Raw genomic sequence first — 20,370 nt, 5'->3', positions numbered from 1 at the left:
GGCAGGAATTAGGGGTCACAGTGACTAACTGGCTTTCTGTCTCCCTTCCTCCTCCTCCCAGCCCAGGCATTTACTTTATGAGATTCCAAATTGTGTAAGCACAGAAAATGCTAGAACCATTCTGCTGCTCAGTGAGAAACCTGTGATGACTGCTGCATTGTATTTAAGCATATAAAGTGCATGCAGAATCAACAGCTATCCACATCAGTTGTCTTTTCTAATTGTAACACAGGCTAAACCCATCTAATAGTTCAGTTACCACAAATTGCACCATAATCACCCTTGCTTTTTGAATTTATTGCAGAATTGTTTCATAATATACATTTTAATTTTTTAAACATCTTTAGTCCTCATTGTATGATGAACATTCAAACTATTAACTATAACTAGATGGAGTGGAATTTGCCAGTTTGTAGAAAATTTAGTGAACTGCCCCTATTTATCTAGCTCAGTGAGGTGTTACCACTGACATGTGATGGTGCTTTTGATATCAGCACTGTAAATTATTTCACTGTGGGTTGCTTAGACAGTAACATACTTATTTGCATTGTTGATGGCAAAGAGCAGTGATTTTCAACTAGGGTGACCAGATAGCAATTGTGAAAAATCGGGACGGGGGTGGGGGATAATAGGTGTCTATATAAGAAAAAGCCCCAAATATCAGGACATCTGGTCACCCTATTTTTAACCCATCAGCACACTGCTGAGGCCCAAGTGACATCGTCAGGGGCAGACAGGTGGTATATATATTGTGTGGATGCAGCCCATACAACACAGATTGTTGCATATGCGGCCCACAATGGTAAGTAGATTGAGAATCACTGGTAGAGTGGATAGTGGGTGGATAGCGGAACAGCTAGTTACTAGCAAAATTTGATAGGGAAATATATTGGGTAAGGGATGTATTTAATAAAGCAGAACTGCTTCCTGGTGATAAGAACCCTAAATGCCTTGGTTAATACAAAAGTCTGCAACACAATGAAAACTTAGGAGCAGGATAAAAAACTGAATTCAACAGCAAAAAGCCAACAAGATATAGTGGAGACAGTGACTTGGAGAGAGTTTGGAGGAGCAGAGCCACCACATGATTCTAGGTTTATAAACATAATTCAGACCTAAACTGTCGTATAGAACACTGGGAATTGAGCAGAATAGCTCAGAATGGATGAAACTATTAGACTGAGGTGGAAGCTATATTTTAGCTTAGAACAAAAATCTTTAGCCCACATTAGGAAACCAAAGTTTCAGATATATTATTGGCCACAGTGTTGAGTACAATACAAAATTTATAGAACATTTAATATCAGAATTTCTCCTTGAAAGGGGAATTAAAGTGATTTATATCCATAATTTTAAGTACTGAAAAAAATTATACTATATCTAGTGATGCTTCTTCTCAGGGTTTTTATATATTTAAAATTCCACAGAATTGAGCAAAATTATATACACCATCTGTCAAAAGAAAGCAGTTTAGCAGATTCTCTCTCACTTTACTGGGCTGTCTCAGAGGACAAAGTAATGAACATTTCCCCTACAACTGTGCTGACACTTAGATATTATTTCAGTGCCATCAGTAATCTGAAAGGGATGTTTTGCAAAATGGAAGTAGCTGGCAAAATTGAAGTTTGTTCAAGCTTCTAACAGGTTACAAAAATAATAAAAAAATCTTATAAAACCAACTTTTTCTTTAGAACTATATTTTAAAGTTTTTGACTTAACTGAATCTACCCAATTTCCCCTCACTTTAAAGTCTCCCAGTAAAATCATTTTAGATTCTTGTCACATAAAATCTGCTAAACAATTGTTCCTTCTACCACTTTTATTAATATTTTCCATTACGTATCATGTAAGAGTGGGAGAACATTATGCCAGCATAATAATCCTAACTTCACACTCACTTCCCAAAGTCCAAATAATTCAGTCCCATTTTACAGAACATAGATGGATCCTTATGCAAAGTCCTTGAAAACTAGAGCATCTTCTCATTACATTATCTTACAATTATCTGTCCTATGACCTGAAGTGAGGTATACATAGTTCCAGGATATATAATAATTGCCTCTTCAGGTTAGGGCAGGCTTCAAAGTAAAGATGAGCTTTGATTTAGAATGAAATAATAGCTAGATGCCACTTATACTAAATAATAATGGACAGAGGTGCTCTAGACCAAGCAGGATGTATTAGAGTAGAAATTTTATGTTTTTCAACAAAATCCTCACATTCCCCCTGGAAGGTCTTGCAATAAAAGCTGCTGCACTGAGTAACTTGTTAAAAATAAGTGGATTAGAGTATTCTAGTAACCCCTAGATGTTTTAATATTTAGAAAAACTAAGCATTGTAAGAATAGCCTCAAACAGGGAGAGCATTAAACATACTGATATAAACCTGTTAAAATCCCTGATGCTTTGGTGACATCTGAAATTGTTTTAGCATCTGTTATTCAAAGAAAATTTCAAAGCTTTAGAATCTTTGTTGCTTAAAATGTTAGTTTGTTGCTATTTCCTAGTGAGTATATAAGATTTTAAAGTCAAATTTCACCCACTGAGTTAGATACTACAGCACACGGACAAAGGGAAGCACTGGAAATTCAGAGGCCTTGTCTACACACAGACATTGTAGAACTTTAACTACACCTGTAGCTTATGGGAAAGGAAATAAGATATACTAGTATAAGGCAACTTTACACCAATATAACTGCAGCCACATTATGCTTTGTACCAGTATAATTATACTGCTGGGGTGAAAAAAAAAACCCCCTACCCTTATCTGGCAGTTACACTGGTACAAAAGCGGTGTATATACCAAGGCAAAGGGTCAGGGGAGAAGTAGAAGTAGTAAGCCCAAAATAAAGCATACAAGTTAAACAACAACACCTGGATATGATGCAGCAGACATTCTTGAAGTGGTTGTAGTATAGCTACATGATTCACTTAAAAAAAACCGACGAAACTTTTAAATCAAGTTTCTTGTACTTTTTAATTCAAAACCCACCAGTCCCTCCATTATGTGTCTCACTACTGAGTTAATTTTTCATTTAGGCTACAACTTTTTAAAGTTTGAGCTATCTTGAGTAAAAGCAACATTATATATTGTCATTCCAATCTCATTAGAATAACTGACAGAGGGAATCAGTGTAGTTTATTCTATTTTACGAAGATCCCATTGGAGCAACTGGGATACCACATCCATATAAAAAGTAATTAAAATGACTCAGTGATCAGACAATTCTTTAAGAAGGTGAGAGAAAGTAAGCCAGAAGATCAAAGGGAAATTGGAAACAAAAGGATCAAATATAAACTGCCCCCAACAGGGAAGGCTTCTGAGCAGAACTCAAGATAATCAGTGACCCCATAGGACATCTTTAGTAAGGGACTTTTATGAGCAAGAAGAACTGACCAGCTACAATTGTAGGGATATGGGGAAGGTAAGTAGTCCAGAGTCATCTTGTATTTATAACATTCAGTGTCTGGGAACCAATTACAGCTGACTGATTTAGTCAGCTTCAGTACTCATAGAAGACTTGAGAGGAGCAAGGGAATAACAGCTTTCTCCCTGTAGAACTGCTTGGAATGCCAGCATCCTTGTAATTCTGCTTTGTTGGAGGAAGTATAATTTTAAAACCAAGAATTAGTATATTTCAAATTACAGATAAAATAGCTATAATGCTCCTAAGACAGTCCCACAAGGCCTTGAAGGTACTTAATTAAACTTTACACACTTATTACATGAACATTAATACACATTTTGATATGGAAAAAAGAATCAAAGTTCCCACTTGGTTCATATCAAATGAAAAGTAGGTACTGCACTTTTTTTTTTTAAATATGCATCTAAGTTATAAAACTTGCTTTTCTGAAGTTCTCCGACTACGTATTTCTGCTGAGTTAGAAATTACTGTGAAAAAAGTTAGAAGTTAAACTATGTTACTTTTCAAAATTCAAAAGTGCTTTCTGTTTACATTTGAAAAACCATGAATGTTTTGTCATCAAATCCAAGGGGATTTTCTATAATTAATATATACAAGCAAAATTGGCAAGGTAACTATAGGAAATGGGACTGTATTTCTGCCCAGTAGTGAGAGTGGCGAGGTAAGGAACTTTATTAATAAATAGCTTTTACACAAGTTGTCCGTGAAAAAGACAAGTGAAGTTTTAATCTCATAAAAGGGCTGTTTTAAAATTGCAACTGGCTATTTTAACATGAAACATTTATCTACAATGAGCAGAAAAGCTATACAGCACTTCAATTTTAACCAAATACCAAAAGTACTAGACCACAGCAAGATACAGAACATTGTCTAGAGTACTTTAATGCAGTACTTCCACCATTAGCAATGAGACTAAAGATTCAACGTACAGTAGAATTTCAATAATCCACACACTTAACATATCACAAAAATGATGAGATTTAATAGCTGAGCACTGTAGTGAGGTTTCAGAATTAAGACTTCATTTTTACAAAATACATAGTGTATTTTCTATTAAATTCACTCAAAACAGTAACAAAACTATAATCAAAGTGAACAAAGTACATTGTGGCGTATTAGCTTTTTTATTGCATTTATTCATTCACTTATGGGACCAATGCTGATCCCGTAAACAGTTGGAACATGCTGTAATTCAAAGTTCAGTAATTTGCAATGGGTTTCAGTCAGTGTGAATTAGTGATATTTTGCTGTTCCCCACCCCCCATATCCACGTCAACTCTAATCTCAGAGAGCAAGACTTCAGTACATATTTACATATTTACACAATTATAATGCAAACTAAAAATAATCTTATTTGTGGATATTCTTTACAAAGAAATTGAAATCACAGTTTCTCATTAACCTAGAATAGCAACCCTTTGTCAACGTAATTTCACAAACCCCTGGAATCAACGTGAATGACTTGTGTAAGTCATCACCTCAAGTGAAGATCTCTGGCCTTTTTCCATTTGCTTTTAACCATCACCAGTTACCTGCCTGGCATTTCTTCTCCAAGTTATAACATTAGATGCTATATTTATAGTACAATATATTGCTGTACCCACATTGTATGCATAAGATGCATTTCATGGTACAGCTATTTAACAGGCTTACAAGCAAATATTGTGATACTTTGTGAAGAGTATTTTAACACAATTTATTATTATTTTATCTTCTATCTCTGCATATTAGTTTAGCACAGTTTACATTGCTTACATTTGTCAACAATTCTTCAGACTTAGTGCTGAGGTGGAGAGGAGAGACTATTAAAAGGGTTAGAACATATCCAACAATGTGAAACAAATGTAATAATGTTGAAGTATTTTTTCTGAATGTAGAAAAATTCAAAGCAGTTAAGGGTAAAGTTTTGTATCCTGTATATCCATGGGCAAAGGCTAAATGTGGACCTAGACACATTATTCTGTTTTTCAATTTAAAATGTTTAGATGTAAAAAGTAATGTCCATTGTTCAAATAAAACTTAGTTACAAGCTTTTGCATTACTGGAAACTGAGTATTACATAGTAATTGATATACCTGTAGTTACATAATATAGCAACTACAAACTGGTAGGTACTGAACAATTTTGTAGTTTAAAGCACTTCATTTAATAATGGAACTAAAGGGCTAAGCTTCAGATTAAAATTCTGAAGTGTTTACAACCAGTTACACTGAGTACTAACTGCATGTGCAGGTGATTTAGCAAAACTTCACTTCTTGTATATTTAAAAAAAATCAAAACAGTCACTAGGAACCAGCTTTTGCTACCTTATACTGAATATATGTTGAATTCATTCATAGCTTATTAATGATTTTAAGCGCAACCATAAAATTAGTAAATTGTCAGCTGGTAAAACGGAACTGTAGTATTGGCTTTCAACAAAAATGATGTATAAACATTCAAGTCTCTCATTTCTTCTAAAAAGGCAGAAGACTGTGCAAACAGTACACAAGCCATATTATGACACTTGCAGACAGATAAAGTGTATACTAGTGGTTTAATTGGAGAGTGATTTTTCACAGAGCTAAAAACAAAACAAGTAACCTCCAATTTTGTAACTAATCACAAGTACAATGCACAGAGAATCAGTGGTAACTATTTTATTGTTGGAATATAAAGGAAAGTTGGGATATCATAGTTTTACTCTTATTTATTGTGAAGACTGCATTCTCACCTGTAAAAGAAATATGGCATCACACACAAACACACTTTTTGGAATTCAGAACATGGCTGTTATTCTGAAATGGTAATGGAAACAGTGATCCCTGTTTACTATTAAAATAACTTATGGTATTAAAGTTTAAAAAACAACTTACTAATTTTTCACTATAAGTTTTTATGAATTTCAGTTCTTAACTCACATTAATCTACGTAATCATTAAGTAACAGCTCTGCCTATATTACTGCATCAAGCCAATAAACATTTAAATGCACTTCACATCAAAAGATTATGTAAACTTTATTCTTTTTTCCTTCAGAAAGCTTGGGGCGCATTTCAGCAGTCAATCTGGTCACAATCAGCAAACTGAGGCCCAAACTCCTTTATTGCCTCATTGGTGATGCTCTCCCGTGGATGACCATACATGGTACTAGATTACCCACTCTAGTGAAGTGCCCTTTTAAGCAGCTTCCAATAAGGCCTACAGTTCAAGATAAACATGACAAAGCGTCACCTTTGTTTAGATTACTGATGGACTCTGACACAAGATAAAATAAAGTTATGTATATTTTGTTATACTTACAAGCAGCTCCAATCCTGAGTATTTATGGTATATCTAAACATACAAAAATGTATGTACATTTTTCTCCACTTTCTTGTAAACAGTTGTCAGTATACTGTTTTTAATCCCTTTATCTTTGAAACATGCAAATCATACATACAGTATAAATACACAAGGAAACAATTACACTCATTCAAAAGCTAAGCAACAAAAATGGTGGCTGCAGTATTCAAAATTATAAATAATCAATGCTTGAGGCATCCTAGACACCTAAAAGCAGATGATCATTCTACTGTTCTTAGCTGCAGTTGTAGAAATACTGAGATTTTTGCACCTTCCATGCTATTACAGTATTTATAACACTATTGTATGTGGAGATAAAGACTTGTTTACTATACCTCTTCTTTTCAGAGTGAAGGATAAAGCAGCACTTACATATACTGAAACCATGGCAACAACAGCTGGTGTTGCTACTGCTAGATTAGGAAGTTTTCCACTCTAACAATTCTTAAATTAAAAAAGTAAAGAAAAGTGACCTAAACAATTGATTACATGTTCATTCCTTGGGCACTTAACAGCGAATCCAGCATGTCGAATGTATCTTTGTAGTCCATATGCTGGCTGTTTGTACTGTACTCGTGATTGGCATCAGGACCGTTCTCCACTGGCTTCTTGTCCAGTTTCACGAGGGTGCTGAGATGTCCGTAGCCCACCTGGTATGTGACAGGGGGAGGAGGGGGTAAGGGAAGGTTAAAAACAGAGTTGTGAGAGGATACATACTGCTTAACAGAGGAGGAAGAACTAGATGAACTACCTGAACTTTTGGAACTTTTGCTCAATTTGGAGTGGTGGTTGTGAGAAGCATCATTGCTGTGCAACTTCTTCCTTGAAGAGCCGGAACTAGAGGAATTACCATCACTACTCAGGCCAACAGGACTCCTCAAAACAGTTGGTGTTATTCCATCAGTGCTATGTTTACTGCCGCCACTACTACTGCCACCACTATGTGAATGCTTGTGACTGCTACCGTGATGGCGATTTGAAGAATGTTCTTTGTGCTTTTCTTTATGATCTTTGCTAACATGTGGACTTGAGTGTTTGCTTTTTCCACTGCCCTCATCTGATGAGCTGTGTCTTTCTGAAGAAACTTTAATTTTCATTTTCAGATCTTCTTTACTGGAACTCTTTTCTGTAGGTGGGATTGGTATTCGCAGTTTGAGTGATCCACCCTTTTCTTTTTTATCAGACAAATGTTTTTCTGGTTTCTCTGCATTTGCAACAGGAATTTTCATTTTAATAGGGGAAGTAACAGAACTGCTACTGGCTGCTTGTGGTTGGATGTGCTTTTTATGTTGCTGTTCTACTTGGGTAGCTACATAATGTTCCCTTACATCCAGTTCAAGGGTTTCTAGTTTGCGTTTCTCTCTGTATTTATCCAAGGACATTTTCTGAGGAACTATAGGAGCAGCAACCTGTCCATGGTGTTTGTTTCCTGACTTGTGAGCATAGTCTTGTTTACCAGTGGAATGCTCAGTAAGTTTGTCAGATCTGTGATGTAACCCAGAATGCAATTGTACAGAAGTTCCTGATTGGAAGTTCAGATTATATTGACTACCAGGTAATGTAGTTTCCTGTTTCTGAGAATATATTTGTTCGGTCCTTGTTTGTTCTTGATGTTGAGGCCATTCCTGGTGTGATGCCAAACTATATGAGGTACTTGGCATTCCTGTAGCTAATATTGCCAAGTTTTCAGGTGCATGACTGTGTTGAACAGACATACTCCCTGAGTTCAGAGGTACTGGTGGAGGAAAGGTCGATGTCGATGATTTTTGGAAGCTTGTGTTGGCAGATACACCAGTAACAGTATCCACCAAAATGGAATTCTGGACCAAAGATGAACCAAGAAGAGAATTCTCAGATACCTGTCCATCTCCTTTCGGTTTCTTAGCAGCCTGATTAGCCTATATGAAAAGGAAAAAGAGTAAGGACAAACTTAGAAAGATCTACAAATAAACAGTTACCTAACATATCTCAAAACTGGGTAAAATAAGGTGGATTTCATGGTTTTTTTTTTTTTTTTAATTTAAGCTACCATAAAAGGGAACTACAGAGGGACATACAATTATGAACATACTGCCAGGGAAAAGTTCAGGAAGTTGACAATCTTACTTTTAGGTTTGTGGCAGTTATGTCCCATGGCAAATTACTTAGGCAACAAGTTCTTACCCTCCAATTACGAATCCTCTTCAGTCTGCTAGGCGTTTTCTCTAATATTTGCAGAAACTCGTGTGTAAGCTCTGGTGAAAAAAACCAAAAGCCTCTTTTCACACTTGAATCGGTAACAGAATCTACGGTTTTGTCTACTCAGTCAGATAGTACAGGCAAGCCATGGTGTACATTTATAGAACCCCAGCTTGCCACACAGTAACTGGCGGTGTGGACCCTGCTACCGCTGTACATCAAAATACACTAGAGAACGTACCCTCTTGCATCTTTTCAGTAATAGCGCACAACCTTAAATCTTAAACCTTAAAACCTTAGTTTAGTTTAAAATTTAGTTTGAAGGGGCTGAGCGTTTTATAAGCCAAGCAGTTTAAAATCTAAAAGCTTACCCAGATCTAAACCTTATCTTAACAAGCTTGGTCAGAAAAGCTGCACTAGTGACTCATAGCCCTCTTGGAGGTGTTAGCCACTGTGGAAGCAGAATAAATCATTCATTAGTGATAACCCAAGGGCTATAACTATCCCACCTTGCAGGGTCCTAGAGTCTGGGCTCCAGCGCGAGCCGGAAGTCTACACTGTAATTAAAAAGCCCCACAGCGGGTGTCTAACTGCAGTGTAGACATACCCTTAGAGGCCAGGACAGAAGTAATCAATAATAGGTATGAAGGGGTGTAGTCTAGTATGTGCGGGGAGGAAGTTACTTTGAGAGGCCTCTTGGGAGAGCCCCCTCTTGAACAGAGAGCCTGTGACAGAGAGCAAGCACAGGAACTGAGTGAACCGCCAAGGCCAGGGGAGTTTGGCTGCAGAGAAAGTTTGGCAGGGAAGGAATCCAAGAGATTTAACAAATAGAAAGTCACCAAGTTCAAGAAAACTCACAAAATAAAGAAAACCCAATACACCTAACAAACATATCCTAAACTTAGGCAACACTAAGCCACCCCAAGAGTAAAAATGCAGGCAGAAAACCAGCAGAAGGGTGGCAACTACCCACATTATCGCATTAAGTGCAACATGTATTACCACCTGCCTCATGGACAGGTGGCATACGTGTGCATGCAATGCAAGCTACTCATGGCCCTGAGACAGAGTATGTGCACTTGAGGCCAGAGTGGTTGAACTGGATGAGCAAAGAGAGAGGCAGAGCTATACAGAAGACTTTCAGGGACATGGTGGAGTAGTCCTACCTCCTGTCCGACAGCCCGAGTGCTATTAAGGAGGATGAAAGTCTCAGGGCATGAGACCATCACACTAGAGTATAGGGAAATGATCTCATAGTTGGGACCCACCTTTCAGATGATGGCATGATATCCTCTCGCATTGAGGATATCCCTCCGATGGCAGGGAGCCAAGTTACTAGGAAAAGATAGGCAATAGTAATCGGGGACTTGATTATTAGAAATGTAGATAGTTGGGTTTGTGATGATTCAGAGAACTGCATGGTGAATTGCCTTCTGAGTACAAAGGTAGCAGATCTCATGAAACATCATTCTAGATAGTCTCAGAGGTAGTGCTGGGGAGGAGCCGGTGGTAGATGTAAGTATCAAAATGACATAGGAAAAGGTTGGAGAGAGGTCTTGGAGGCCAAGTTTAGTCAGCTAGGTAAGAGATTGAAGTCCAGGACCTCCATGGTAGCATTCACTGAAATGCTTCCAGTTCCAATCACAGGGCAGTAAGGCAAGCAGAACTGCAAGGTCTCAGTGCATAGATGAGACAATGGTACAGGGAAGCGGGATTTACATTTATTAGGAGCTGGGGAACTTTTGGGGAAGGATTGGCCTATAAAGAAAGGATGGGCTCCACATTAACCAAAATGAAACCAAAGTGGCATGTAAAATTGAAAAAGTTGTAGTGGATTGTTTAAACTGGGGAAAACCTGATAGGGGTGGAGGAGTTCATGGTTCAGGTGCAGACATCCCTTCGGGGGAACTTTATTTTAGTATAGAGGATAGGAAAGAAGTTGGTAAAATACAGGTAATATGTAGTGAGGAACAGGCAAATGTAGGAGTCCCATTTAAATATAACACACGAAGGCAAGCAACTGAATATTGACAAAATGTACAAGTGCTCATATACAAATGCTAGAAGTCTAAATACTAAAATGGGTGAACTACAGTGTCTGGGATTAAAGGAGGATATTGATAAAATAGGCATCACAGAAACTTGGTGGGAAGAGAATAATCAATAGGACACGTTAATACCAGGGTATAAGATATACAGGAATAACAGAGTAGGTCACGTTGCTGGGGGACTGGCATTATACGTTAAACAAATCAGAGTCAAATAAGCTAAAAATCTTAAACAAAACTGTACCACAGAATCACTATGGATAGAAATTGAATGCCTAGGGGGGGGAAAAAAAAAAAGTAGTACAGAAGTAGGAATATACACTGACCACCTAACCAGGATGGTAACAGTGAATGTGAAATGCTAAGGGAGGTTTAGAGAGGCTACAAAACCAGAAAGCACAATAATAATGGGTGAATTCAACTATCCCTATACTGACTGGGTAAGTGTCACCTCATGGCATGATGCAGAAATAAAATTTCTAGACACCATAAAAGACTGCTTCTTGGAGCAGTTAGTTCTGAAAACCACCAGGAGAGAGGCAATTCTTGATTTAGTCCAAAGTGAAGGACGGGTACTGGTCCAAGAGATAACTAGAGCTCAACCACTTGGTAATAGGGACCAAAATGTACACCTCTACCCCGATATGACGCAACCCAATATAACACAAATTTGGATATAACGCGGTAAAGCAGTGCTCGGGGGGGGGGGGGCGGGACTGCGCACTCCGGCGGATCAAAGCAAGTTCGATATAACACGGTTTCACCTATAACACGGTAAGATTTTTTGGCTCCCAAGGACAGCGTTATATCGGGGTACAGGTGTAATTAAATGCAACAAGGAGGGGAGGAGAAATAATACTAAAAAGCCCACCTCGGTAAAATGTAACTTTAAAAAGGGAACTACATAAAAATGAGGATGCTCGTTAGATGGAAATTAAAAGGAATCGTCAAAAGGGCTAAATACAAGCAGCATGGGAGCTATTTAAAAACCACCATAATGGAAGCTCAGATGAGATGTATATACCAAATCAGGAAAGACATTAAAAGGTCCAAAAGAATGCCACCACAGCTCAAGAGCAGAGTACTGGGGGCCAATAGAAGCAAAAAGGCATCCTTTAAAATTTGGATGACAAGTCCTAATAAAGATAATAGGAAGGAGCACAAACTCTGGCAGGTTAAGTATAAGAAGACAGGCCCAGAAAGAATTTGAGAAGCAATTTACTAAAAATGCAAGAAATTCTTTTTAAGAACATCAGAAATAGGAAGCCTGCCAAACAGGCAAAGGGGCCACTAGACAACAAAGGCGTTAAAGGAGCACTCAAGGAAGACAAGGCCATTGTAGAAAAACAAAATTAATTCTTTGCATTGGTCTTCACTGAAAAGGATGGGGGGGGGGGAAGAGGGGGAGAGAAGATACCCACATCAAAGTTATTCTTCTTGGGTGACAAGTACAGTCCCACATTGATGTGTCAATAGAAGAGGTTTTAGAACAAATTGATAACTATACAGTAATAAAATCACCAGGACCAGATGGTATTCACTCAAGAGTTCTGAAAGAACTCATATATGAAACTGCAGAACTACGAACTGTGGTTTGTAACCTATTGCTGAAATCAGCCTTTATACCAGATGACTGGAAGATAGCTAACGTAACACTGATTTTTAATAGGGCCCTAGAGGCATTCTTGGCAATTACAGGCTGGTGAACCTAATTTCAGTACAAGATAAATTGGTAGAAACAATAGTAAAGAACAGAATTATCAGACACATATAAACATAGTATGCTGGAGAAAAGTCAACGTGGCTTTTGTAAAGGGAAGTCATGCCCCACCAATATATTAGAATTCTTTGATCGTATCAAGAAGCGTGATGAGAAGGGTGATCTAGCTAGTGTACTTGGATTTTCAGAAAACCCCTGGCAAGGGGTCTCTTTCAGGAAGCCCCTGGCAAGGGGTCTCATCAAAGGCTCTTAAAGAAACTAAGCAGTCATAGAATAAGAGGGAAGATCCTCTCATGGATCAGTAACTGGCTAAAAGATAGGAAATGAAGGGTAGGAATAAATGGTAAGTTTTCACACTGGAGAGAGGTAAACAGTAGGGTCCTCCAAGAATCTGCACTGGGACCTGTGTCATTCAACATATTAATTAATGAAATGGGAATGAACAATGAAGTGGCAAAGTTTGCAGATGATAATTATCTTCAATAATTTTGTAAGTCCAAAGCTGTAATTTTGTAAGTCCAAAGTCCAATGCGAAGAGTTATAGGGGAATCTCACAAAACTGGTGACGGGGGAACAAAATGGCAAATGATAAGCACAAAGTAATGCATATTGGAAAAAAATAATCCCAACTATACATATATAATGATGGGTTCTAAATTAGCTGCTACCTCTCAAGAAAAATTTGGTGTCATTGTGGATAGTTTCTGAAAATTTCAGCTCAATGCACAGCAGTGGACAAAAAGGCTAACAATGTTAGGAGCTGTTAGGAAAGGGATACAAAATAAGACAAGAAAATTTTACCCTGCCACTACATAAATCCCTGGTGCTCCCATACCTGGAATACTGTGTTCAGTTCTGGTCACCCCATCTCAGAAAGGATTAGTAGAATTGGACTAGGTTCTAAGAAGTGCAACACAGAGGATCAAGGGGATAGAACAGCTTCCATATGAGCAGACTAAAAAGATTAGGGTTGTTCAGCTTAGAAAAGAGATGACAAAGGGGGGATATGATAGAAGTCTATTAGATCATAAATGGTGTGGAAAAAGTGTAGAGAGAAGTTTTTACCCTTTCCCACAATAGACAAACCAAGGGTCACTCAAAGAAATTAATAGGCAGCAGCTTTAATACAAACAAGATGAAGTAATTTTTCTCACAACACACAATTAACTTGTGGAACTCATTGACTTGGGATGTTGTATAACTGGCTTCAAAAAAGAACTAAATAAGTTCATGCAGGATACATCCATCAATGGCTATTAGCTATGCAGGATACATCCATCAATGGCTATTAGGAATGCAACCCCATGCTCAGGATGCCCCATAACCTCTAACTACCAGAAAATGGGAATAGAAGATGGGGTCGATCACTCAAAAATTGCCCTGTTCTGTACACTCTCCCTGATGTTATGGTACTGGCCACTGTCAGAGACAGGATTCTGGGTTAGGTGGACCATCAGCATGATCCAGTGTAGCAGCTCTTATGTTCTTAATCTTTGCAGTACTAGGAGCTGAACAAAATTGACTTACATATTTACATATTTTAATCAGAAAATTTGTTTGAAGTATGCTGTACGCAGTTTTGAGGGTCCTAAAGAAGCAGCATAATTGGGAAAGACTTTTACTGTTTCTAACTTCTTGGTATCCAGATCTAAAGTGGCGCACACATTACAAAAAACAGCTTGGGATGTTTGGGAATTGTTGTCTGAACAAATCAAAAGTTCTCCAAGAAGTCTGTTCATAAATATAATTCCAAAAAGGCCTGCACAAAAAGCAGCCCTTTAAACACTGGGTATCTGTCACTCTGAAGGCAGATATTTTAAAAAATTCAGTGAGTTTCCAGCATGAAACTTGTATCAGGGCGTTGTAAAAGTCAATTCATACTATCTGATCTCTGGGTTCAGCTTCTTTAGGGACAATTGAATGAAGGTCTTTAACATAACACAAAACATCTGACCCTTTGAAAATCTGCAGATCACTTGAGCTTCTTGATCAATTCCTCCAATGTTGCTTCTGCAAAATTTTGTGCCATGTTAGAAAGTGGGAAAGGTCTTTTCAATTAAGATATCCATGAAGCAACTAAGGCCTCTGTACCCTTTGAAGCTGCAAAGGGACTACTACTACCTACTAAAATTTAACATTTTTAAGTACCTGAAAATACATGTTGAGTCAAGAGGCAGCTTTAGATTTCAGAGTGGAATCCCAAAGAGCCAAGTCCTCAATAGGCCTTGCAAAATAAGTGCAAACTAATCTCCCCAGGAGCTTTATGGCGCTAAGCCCCGTGATCTGATCAGCCTATTACACACCCCTTTTATACACTCCTTTCCTACATTTGCTCTGATTGGCATACTGCTGCTCCAGGGATATAACCAAGCTTGAGTGAGGAATGAGAGATGTCTTGGGCACATAGATCAGTGGTACAGCCTAGCAGATCTTTTCAGTCTAATTACTGATATCCACCCAGAATAAAAAGCAAATAACCAAATATATTTACTAAATAAACAGTAAAATTATGCTGATATTTTAATTTTTATCTGTAGACTACAAAGAAAATTCCACTGAGATGAATGAAGGCAGACAACCTTGCAGTTTTATGATGCCTCACTGATTCTGTGGACAGTGCTGCATCCGCTCATATTCTCTTCACTTTATGGAATTTTTTTTTTAAATGAAAAACTTGTGACACAGAAATGGAAGAAACAGCAGGTCAAAAGAAGCCTTTGTGGGTCATATCCAAGTCATGGGTTGTACGCCACAGCTCTACACCAGAGATTTTTGATTTTTCTTTATAAGACATCTCCTAGCATCTCTGATTAGTATATAGATTTGCAAACGCTAGACAGCATTTATTATTACTGCACTGCAATAGTGCTTAGGGATATTAATCACAGACCAGAGCCTCATTGTGCCAGACACAAATAAAGGGATAGATTATAAACTCTTTGGGGCAGGGACTAAGTCTAAATCAAGTGACGACAGATGGAAACAAGACAGGAGCAGCATAAGGTAACAGACACAAAACTGGTCATCATGAACAGTAAAAACAAACAAACAGTGAACAACTTTGGTAAATATCTAGACCATTTAATTTTCTGTTAGCAGAAAAAATTTATTATTCTTTCTGATAAAATCCATTAAATAGATATTCCATGGTACTAACATTAAGGTTCCATGGGCTATGCCAGATTCACTCCTATTGCACAAAATTGGCTTTAATATGGTTGATCCTATTTCAATCTTATAATCTTAAAGAAATTATCTTCAGTAGTGGTTAATAATGTGGGTGGAAATGAAGCAAACTGCCATCTTAAGGCAGCACGTTCTATGAGAACTTCAGTTTTTCAGTATGATTATTTAAAATCCCACTTCAGCAAACAATTTAAGCATGTGTTGAACTTGCAACCCACAGAAGGTGAGGCTATCGTGGCTTTTAAGCCATCCTTGGATCCTCTTGGGCTACAGAAGCCCCCAGCCTAATGTAGACAGCCCTGAGAGCACATTTGAGTTATGGTAGCCTCCCCAGGCTGTCCTATGAGCAGCACTATTGCATGTGAAGGCCCTGCCCTTAGCACAGTCCACATGCCAAGTCTTGCTAGGGAGTCCTCAGAGGGGGCAGCCTTATGGTCATCTTCCAATTCCTGTGCCACGAGAATTCTCCCACAGCTGATATGGGGTTCATATTGTCCCTTTACTCTGCTCTGGCCCTTTTTTCTGGCCTACATGGTCACAGCAGGGGTGAGGGTCTCATCTATAAAGTCAATGTTATTTAAGCATGAGCTCAAGGGCTTCCCTTACCCAGGACCTAAAGTAGTTGGGGGTGAGTTAAATGTTAGCTGAAACAATAGCAGAACTACAAGAACAAGGTCACAACATTTAAAAGAAATAAAAAGGCAATACTACTTACCATCTAGCAATTCCAGAGTAACTGAAGGATCAACATATTCCCACCAATGCTTTCCATCCGTCGATACAGGAATCTCCCAATTGGACCACTTGCATGCCAAATGAATGCACACACATGCTATCACTGTGGGTTTGTACTGAAGACAGAAGGTAGTAAGGTGCAGGCTGTTGCAGAGAATTCAAACATGTAAAATAAAAAACCCAAACAAGTCAACCACTAAGATATAGCATAAGGTTTTGTATCAAACAGATATTAAACATTAAATCATGTAACATGCTTCTGATTAAATTCTGAAATTATTTTACAACCTTGAGAAAAGGCAGGTCCATTTATCTGGTAAATTTAATTTGCTCTTAACAAGAGTAAAAATAAAAATATAGTATCCCTCAGTTCATTCTATTGGCATTTTACTTTTTACTTATTTTTAAAGAGAGGGCCAAAAATTCAACATAACATGGTTGATAAAATTTCAGCCACAGTGAAGTCATTAATACAGCTCATTACTGAGACTGCATATCAAACTAGTAGCTGTGGATACCCAATAGTTTCCTAGAGGTTGAGAGAATCACTTGGGTGACATGAGTAGTCTTCATTAGGCCCAGGTGTGGGATAAAAATCTCCTCTCATTTCAATTTCCCAGCTGGCAGTAGCACAAGTATGCTGGTTTAGATTCAGTGATTCTAACAGCTTTTGTAAACAAAACTCTTCAAAATAAGAAACTATCCCATAATAAAGGGACCACCAAAGATGGTTAGGGTCCTCCCAAACAAACATTACATATACAAACTTGGATTTTAACAAAATCATGTACTAGGATTACATTAAATTCAAACTAATTTTGCAAAGAAGAACACATGGAAGACTTTTAGATCTACTCCCAAACTTCATCCTTCTGCACTAGAATAGCCAGATACATTTACTAGTCTGCATTTGGACAACCAATTTTAATTTCACATAAATACTAAGATTTTTTAAAAAGCATGTTAAAAACAAACACTGCTTCTGGAAGGACAAACATTGCTTAGACTAATTCTAGTCTACCTGGAAAGAAGATTAGGTAATTTTAAGAGTTTTTAGGCTGACTGCAGTTTCATAAAATTAGGATTGGATCAATGTATTTAAATTAAGAAAAAATTGCCATTAACTACAAGTGTAAACTAGAAATAGCTTTGTACTTACCAAGATGCTCGACTTTCTAGGTTAAGTTTATCTCTTTGTAATCTTTAGCTGCTATTCAGGCTACCAGTTTTAGACTTATGCACTCACAAATCGAGAAAATGTCATCAGAAGGCACCACTACACTTCTCATTGTGCATTTAACCCCTTTGTGCCACAAGGCCCTTGTACAATACACCGCACTGCAAACAGAAAGGTACCACCACTGTAGATGGCCCAGTTTTCTGTTGCAACAAGGGTAGGACACATGGAGGGGGCCCTGCAGTAAAGGAAGCTATAGTGTGCTACAACAGTGCAACAAAGAGGTTCAGGATAACAACCTGTTGGTAGCCATGAAATAGGATGTCTGTGCCAAATCCTTGCTTGCTGTAACAAAAAGAAAATTGAAGAAAAATTAGCAATCTACACTAAGTGTTGGCTTCATTCCAAAATTAAAATGCTTTAACCTCAAAATGAATGATACTTTTAAAGGCAGCTAATGTAAATCTGAGGACAGGTTTACTCAGCCTCACTGAGCTACACTTGGAGATAGGCAAGTCATTCAGTTCATCAACCTTCCCTCTACTGTACAGAGTATGTTGATCCTTCTGCCTCTTGAACTGTCTTCATCTGAGCCACAAAATGAGGGAAGTCTCCCTTCATCTCCCTAGCCCTCCCAAATCTAAGACAGTGTGGGTGGAGGGGAGGCTCTCTTACCTTCCACCCCAATTCTAGTGCTTGCCTGCCTCCCTACTTTAGTTCTAGATGGTTCCTTACCACAACCCTCCCCACAGCTAGGTCTCTCTCAGCAGGACAGTCCAATAGAGAGCCATCTGCACTATAGCTCAGGCCAGAGATTAGTGCTCTTCTCCAGCCCAAGGAACACAGAGCAGTTGAGAAAAAAACTCAATGACCATACATCAGTAACCCATAATTATCCCAGAAAGTCCTAGAACAGAGCTAGTTCCCAAACTAGACAGTTTAAGGATTAAATTAGCTTGTGTGCACTTATACACCTTCTTTAATCAAAATGTAATGCTCAAGCATGGAACAAAACATTTGATTAGATCAGAAGCTTCAATGTAGATTTTAACAAATTTATAACTCATTAAAAAAGGTCATCAAGTTCAAGTCTTCAACATCCCAAAGACTGATTATGACGTCCCTGGGGCCTAACAGCCACCAAGTTTCTGGCCCTTATCTGCCAAACCCCCAAGGTCCTCACTCAAATAAGAGCACTTACTCTTAAAATGTGTAAGATGGAATGTCTGGGCACAATGAGCTTAATTGAAGATTGAATGCAGCCTTCATTGAATTTTCTTACTTTGATACTACCACTTGAAATCAGTGCTATCTGGAGAAAATGTACTGTTGGATCTTATGTCAAAGGGAGCATTGTCACAAACCTCTATTCTTTTATTTTAAGGAGTTTGTCTGAAAAAGAAAAATTGTAGCAGTAGCTTTCAAATTTAGCAATCTGGGAAGCTTTTCAAACCAACATTTTATCAAAATCCAATTGAATTCTGTTTCCCATTACTGCTGATAATAAAGATATAAATGTGTAAACCAGCCTTATGTCTTTTGCTAGGGCTGGGCAATGCCATAATCCATTGTTGATGACATCAGTGAATCTGACAGAAGTGGTAAGAGAATAGGACATGTTTCCCCACATATATTTTGCTAATCCACAATGATAGAAAATAAACTGACATTTGATGGAATTGTACTACATATTTAGCGTTTTCAATCTATGGTAGTAGTTCCGTACCAAACTTATTTTCTCAAAATTAAACTTCTTTGGTAGCTTTTCCCAAAAAGACACAGGAAAGCATATTCAGGGCTCTACTACAAAAAAACTAGACACTTTCATAAGGAAATATAACTGAAAACAGAAAGGTTAAACAAGACTGCAGTTTGTTACATTTTTTGTCAATGTACAGAATAAGCCATCTTCACAGATTTCTACACAATACTGCAACTTTGCTGAAGGATATTTGAGTTAAAGAAAGATGAAATACCACAAATTCATCAATATGACTTTATATTAAAGAAAGAGTGGGCTGCCAAAAGCTACCAGTGTTAACAAATATGATAGTTATCAAATATGGAATTGTTAAACAATTTTGTTTTACATAATTTTAAGTTGAACAGCAAGAAACCAAGGAAAAAAATCACAATTTGAAAATTATACATTTCAGCCTCAATATAAGTCCACATTAATGGGATGCTTGCACTCACAGCACTACACAGACTTCTGTAACTAAGATTTCAAATTTATTCTATTTACATACTTCTGTGTAATCAAATGAAGATTACCAAAGACCAGGATACAGGTATTTTAGCTCAACACACCAAAGCCACAACAGGGAAAGATTGTCCAAGGTATTCATCTAAACTTTTTAAAACAAGGACAATGTTTTAACGCAGCTTAGTGAGATCTTACTAAAGCAAAGAAACCTAGTTAAAGGCTTGTACTCACCCTTAACTAACCCTTTAGAGCTGATCAGGGATTATTTGAGAAATGTGCCAAAAAAGCAGACGGCATGTCAACAAGGCAATGACCTTGTCTAAGGTATAAAAGTCATAGCAAATCAAGAGATCATGATAGTTTACTACTC

General features: G+C 37.8%; 1 protein-coding gene across 5 annotated transcripts in view; it reads right to left on the bottom strand.

The window, feature by feature from the left end:
* Positions 1-4,150: 4,150 nt before the first annotated feature.
* The window catches only part of CCNT2 (cyclin T2), a 48,427-nt gene continuing 32,207 nt past the window's right edge, over positions 4,151-20,370 (bottom strand). For 3 of the 5 annotated variants that reach the window (XM_026647425.1, XM_026647426.1, XM_026647428.1), the window contains 4 exons: positions 18,094-18,139; positions 16,598-16,761; positions 8,914-8,984; positions 4,151-8,648 (listed from right to left, as the gene is read on the bottom strand). In XM_026647425.1, the coding sequence (XP_026503210.1) occupies positions 7,236-8,648; positions 8,914-8,984; positions 16,598-16,761; positions 18,094-18,139 (1,694 nt within the window). In that variant the 3' untranslated portion in view covers positions 4,151-7,235. The remainder of the gene's footprint in view (positions 8,649-8,913; positions 8,985-16,597; positions 16,762-18,093; positions 18,140-20,370) is intronic. The other 2 variants (XM_026647427.1, XM_024198902.2) reach the window with 1 other exon arrangement.

This window comes from Terrapene carolina, unplaced genomic scaffold (genome assembly GCF_002925995.2).
Source record: "Terrapene carolina triunguis isolate 2854851 unplaced genomic scaffold, T_m_triunguis-2.0 Scaffold62, whole genome shotgun sequence".
Lineage (NCBI taxonomy): Eukaryota > Metazoa > Chordata > Testudines > Emydidae > Terrapene > Terrapene triunguis.
This window is presented reverse-complemented; position numbering and strand designations above follow the sequence as displayed.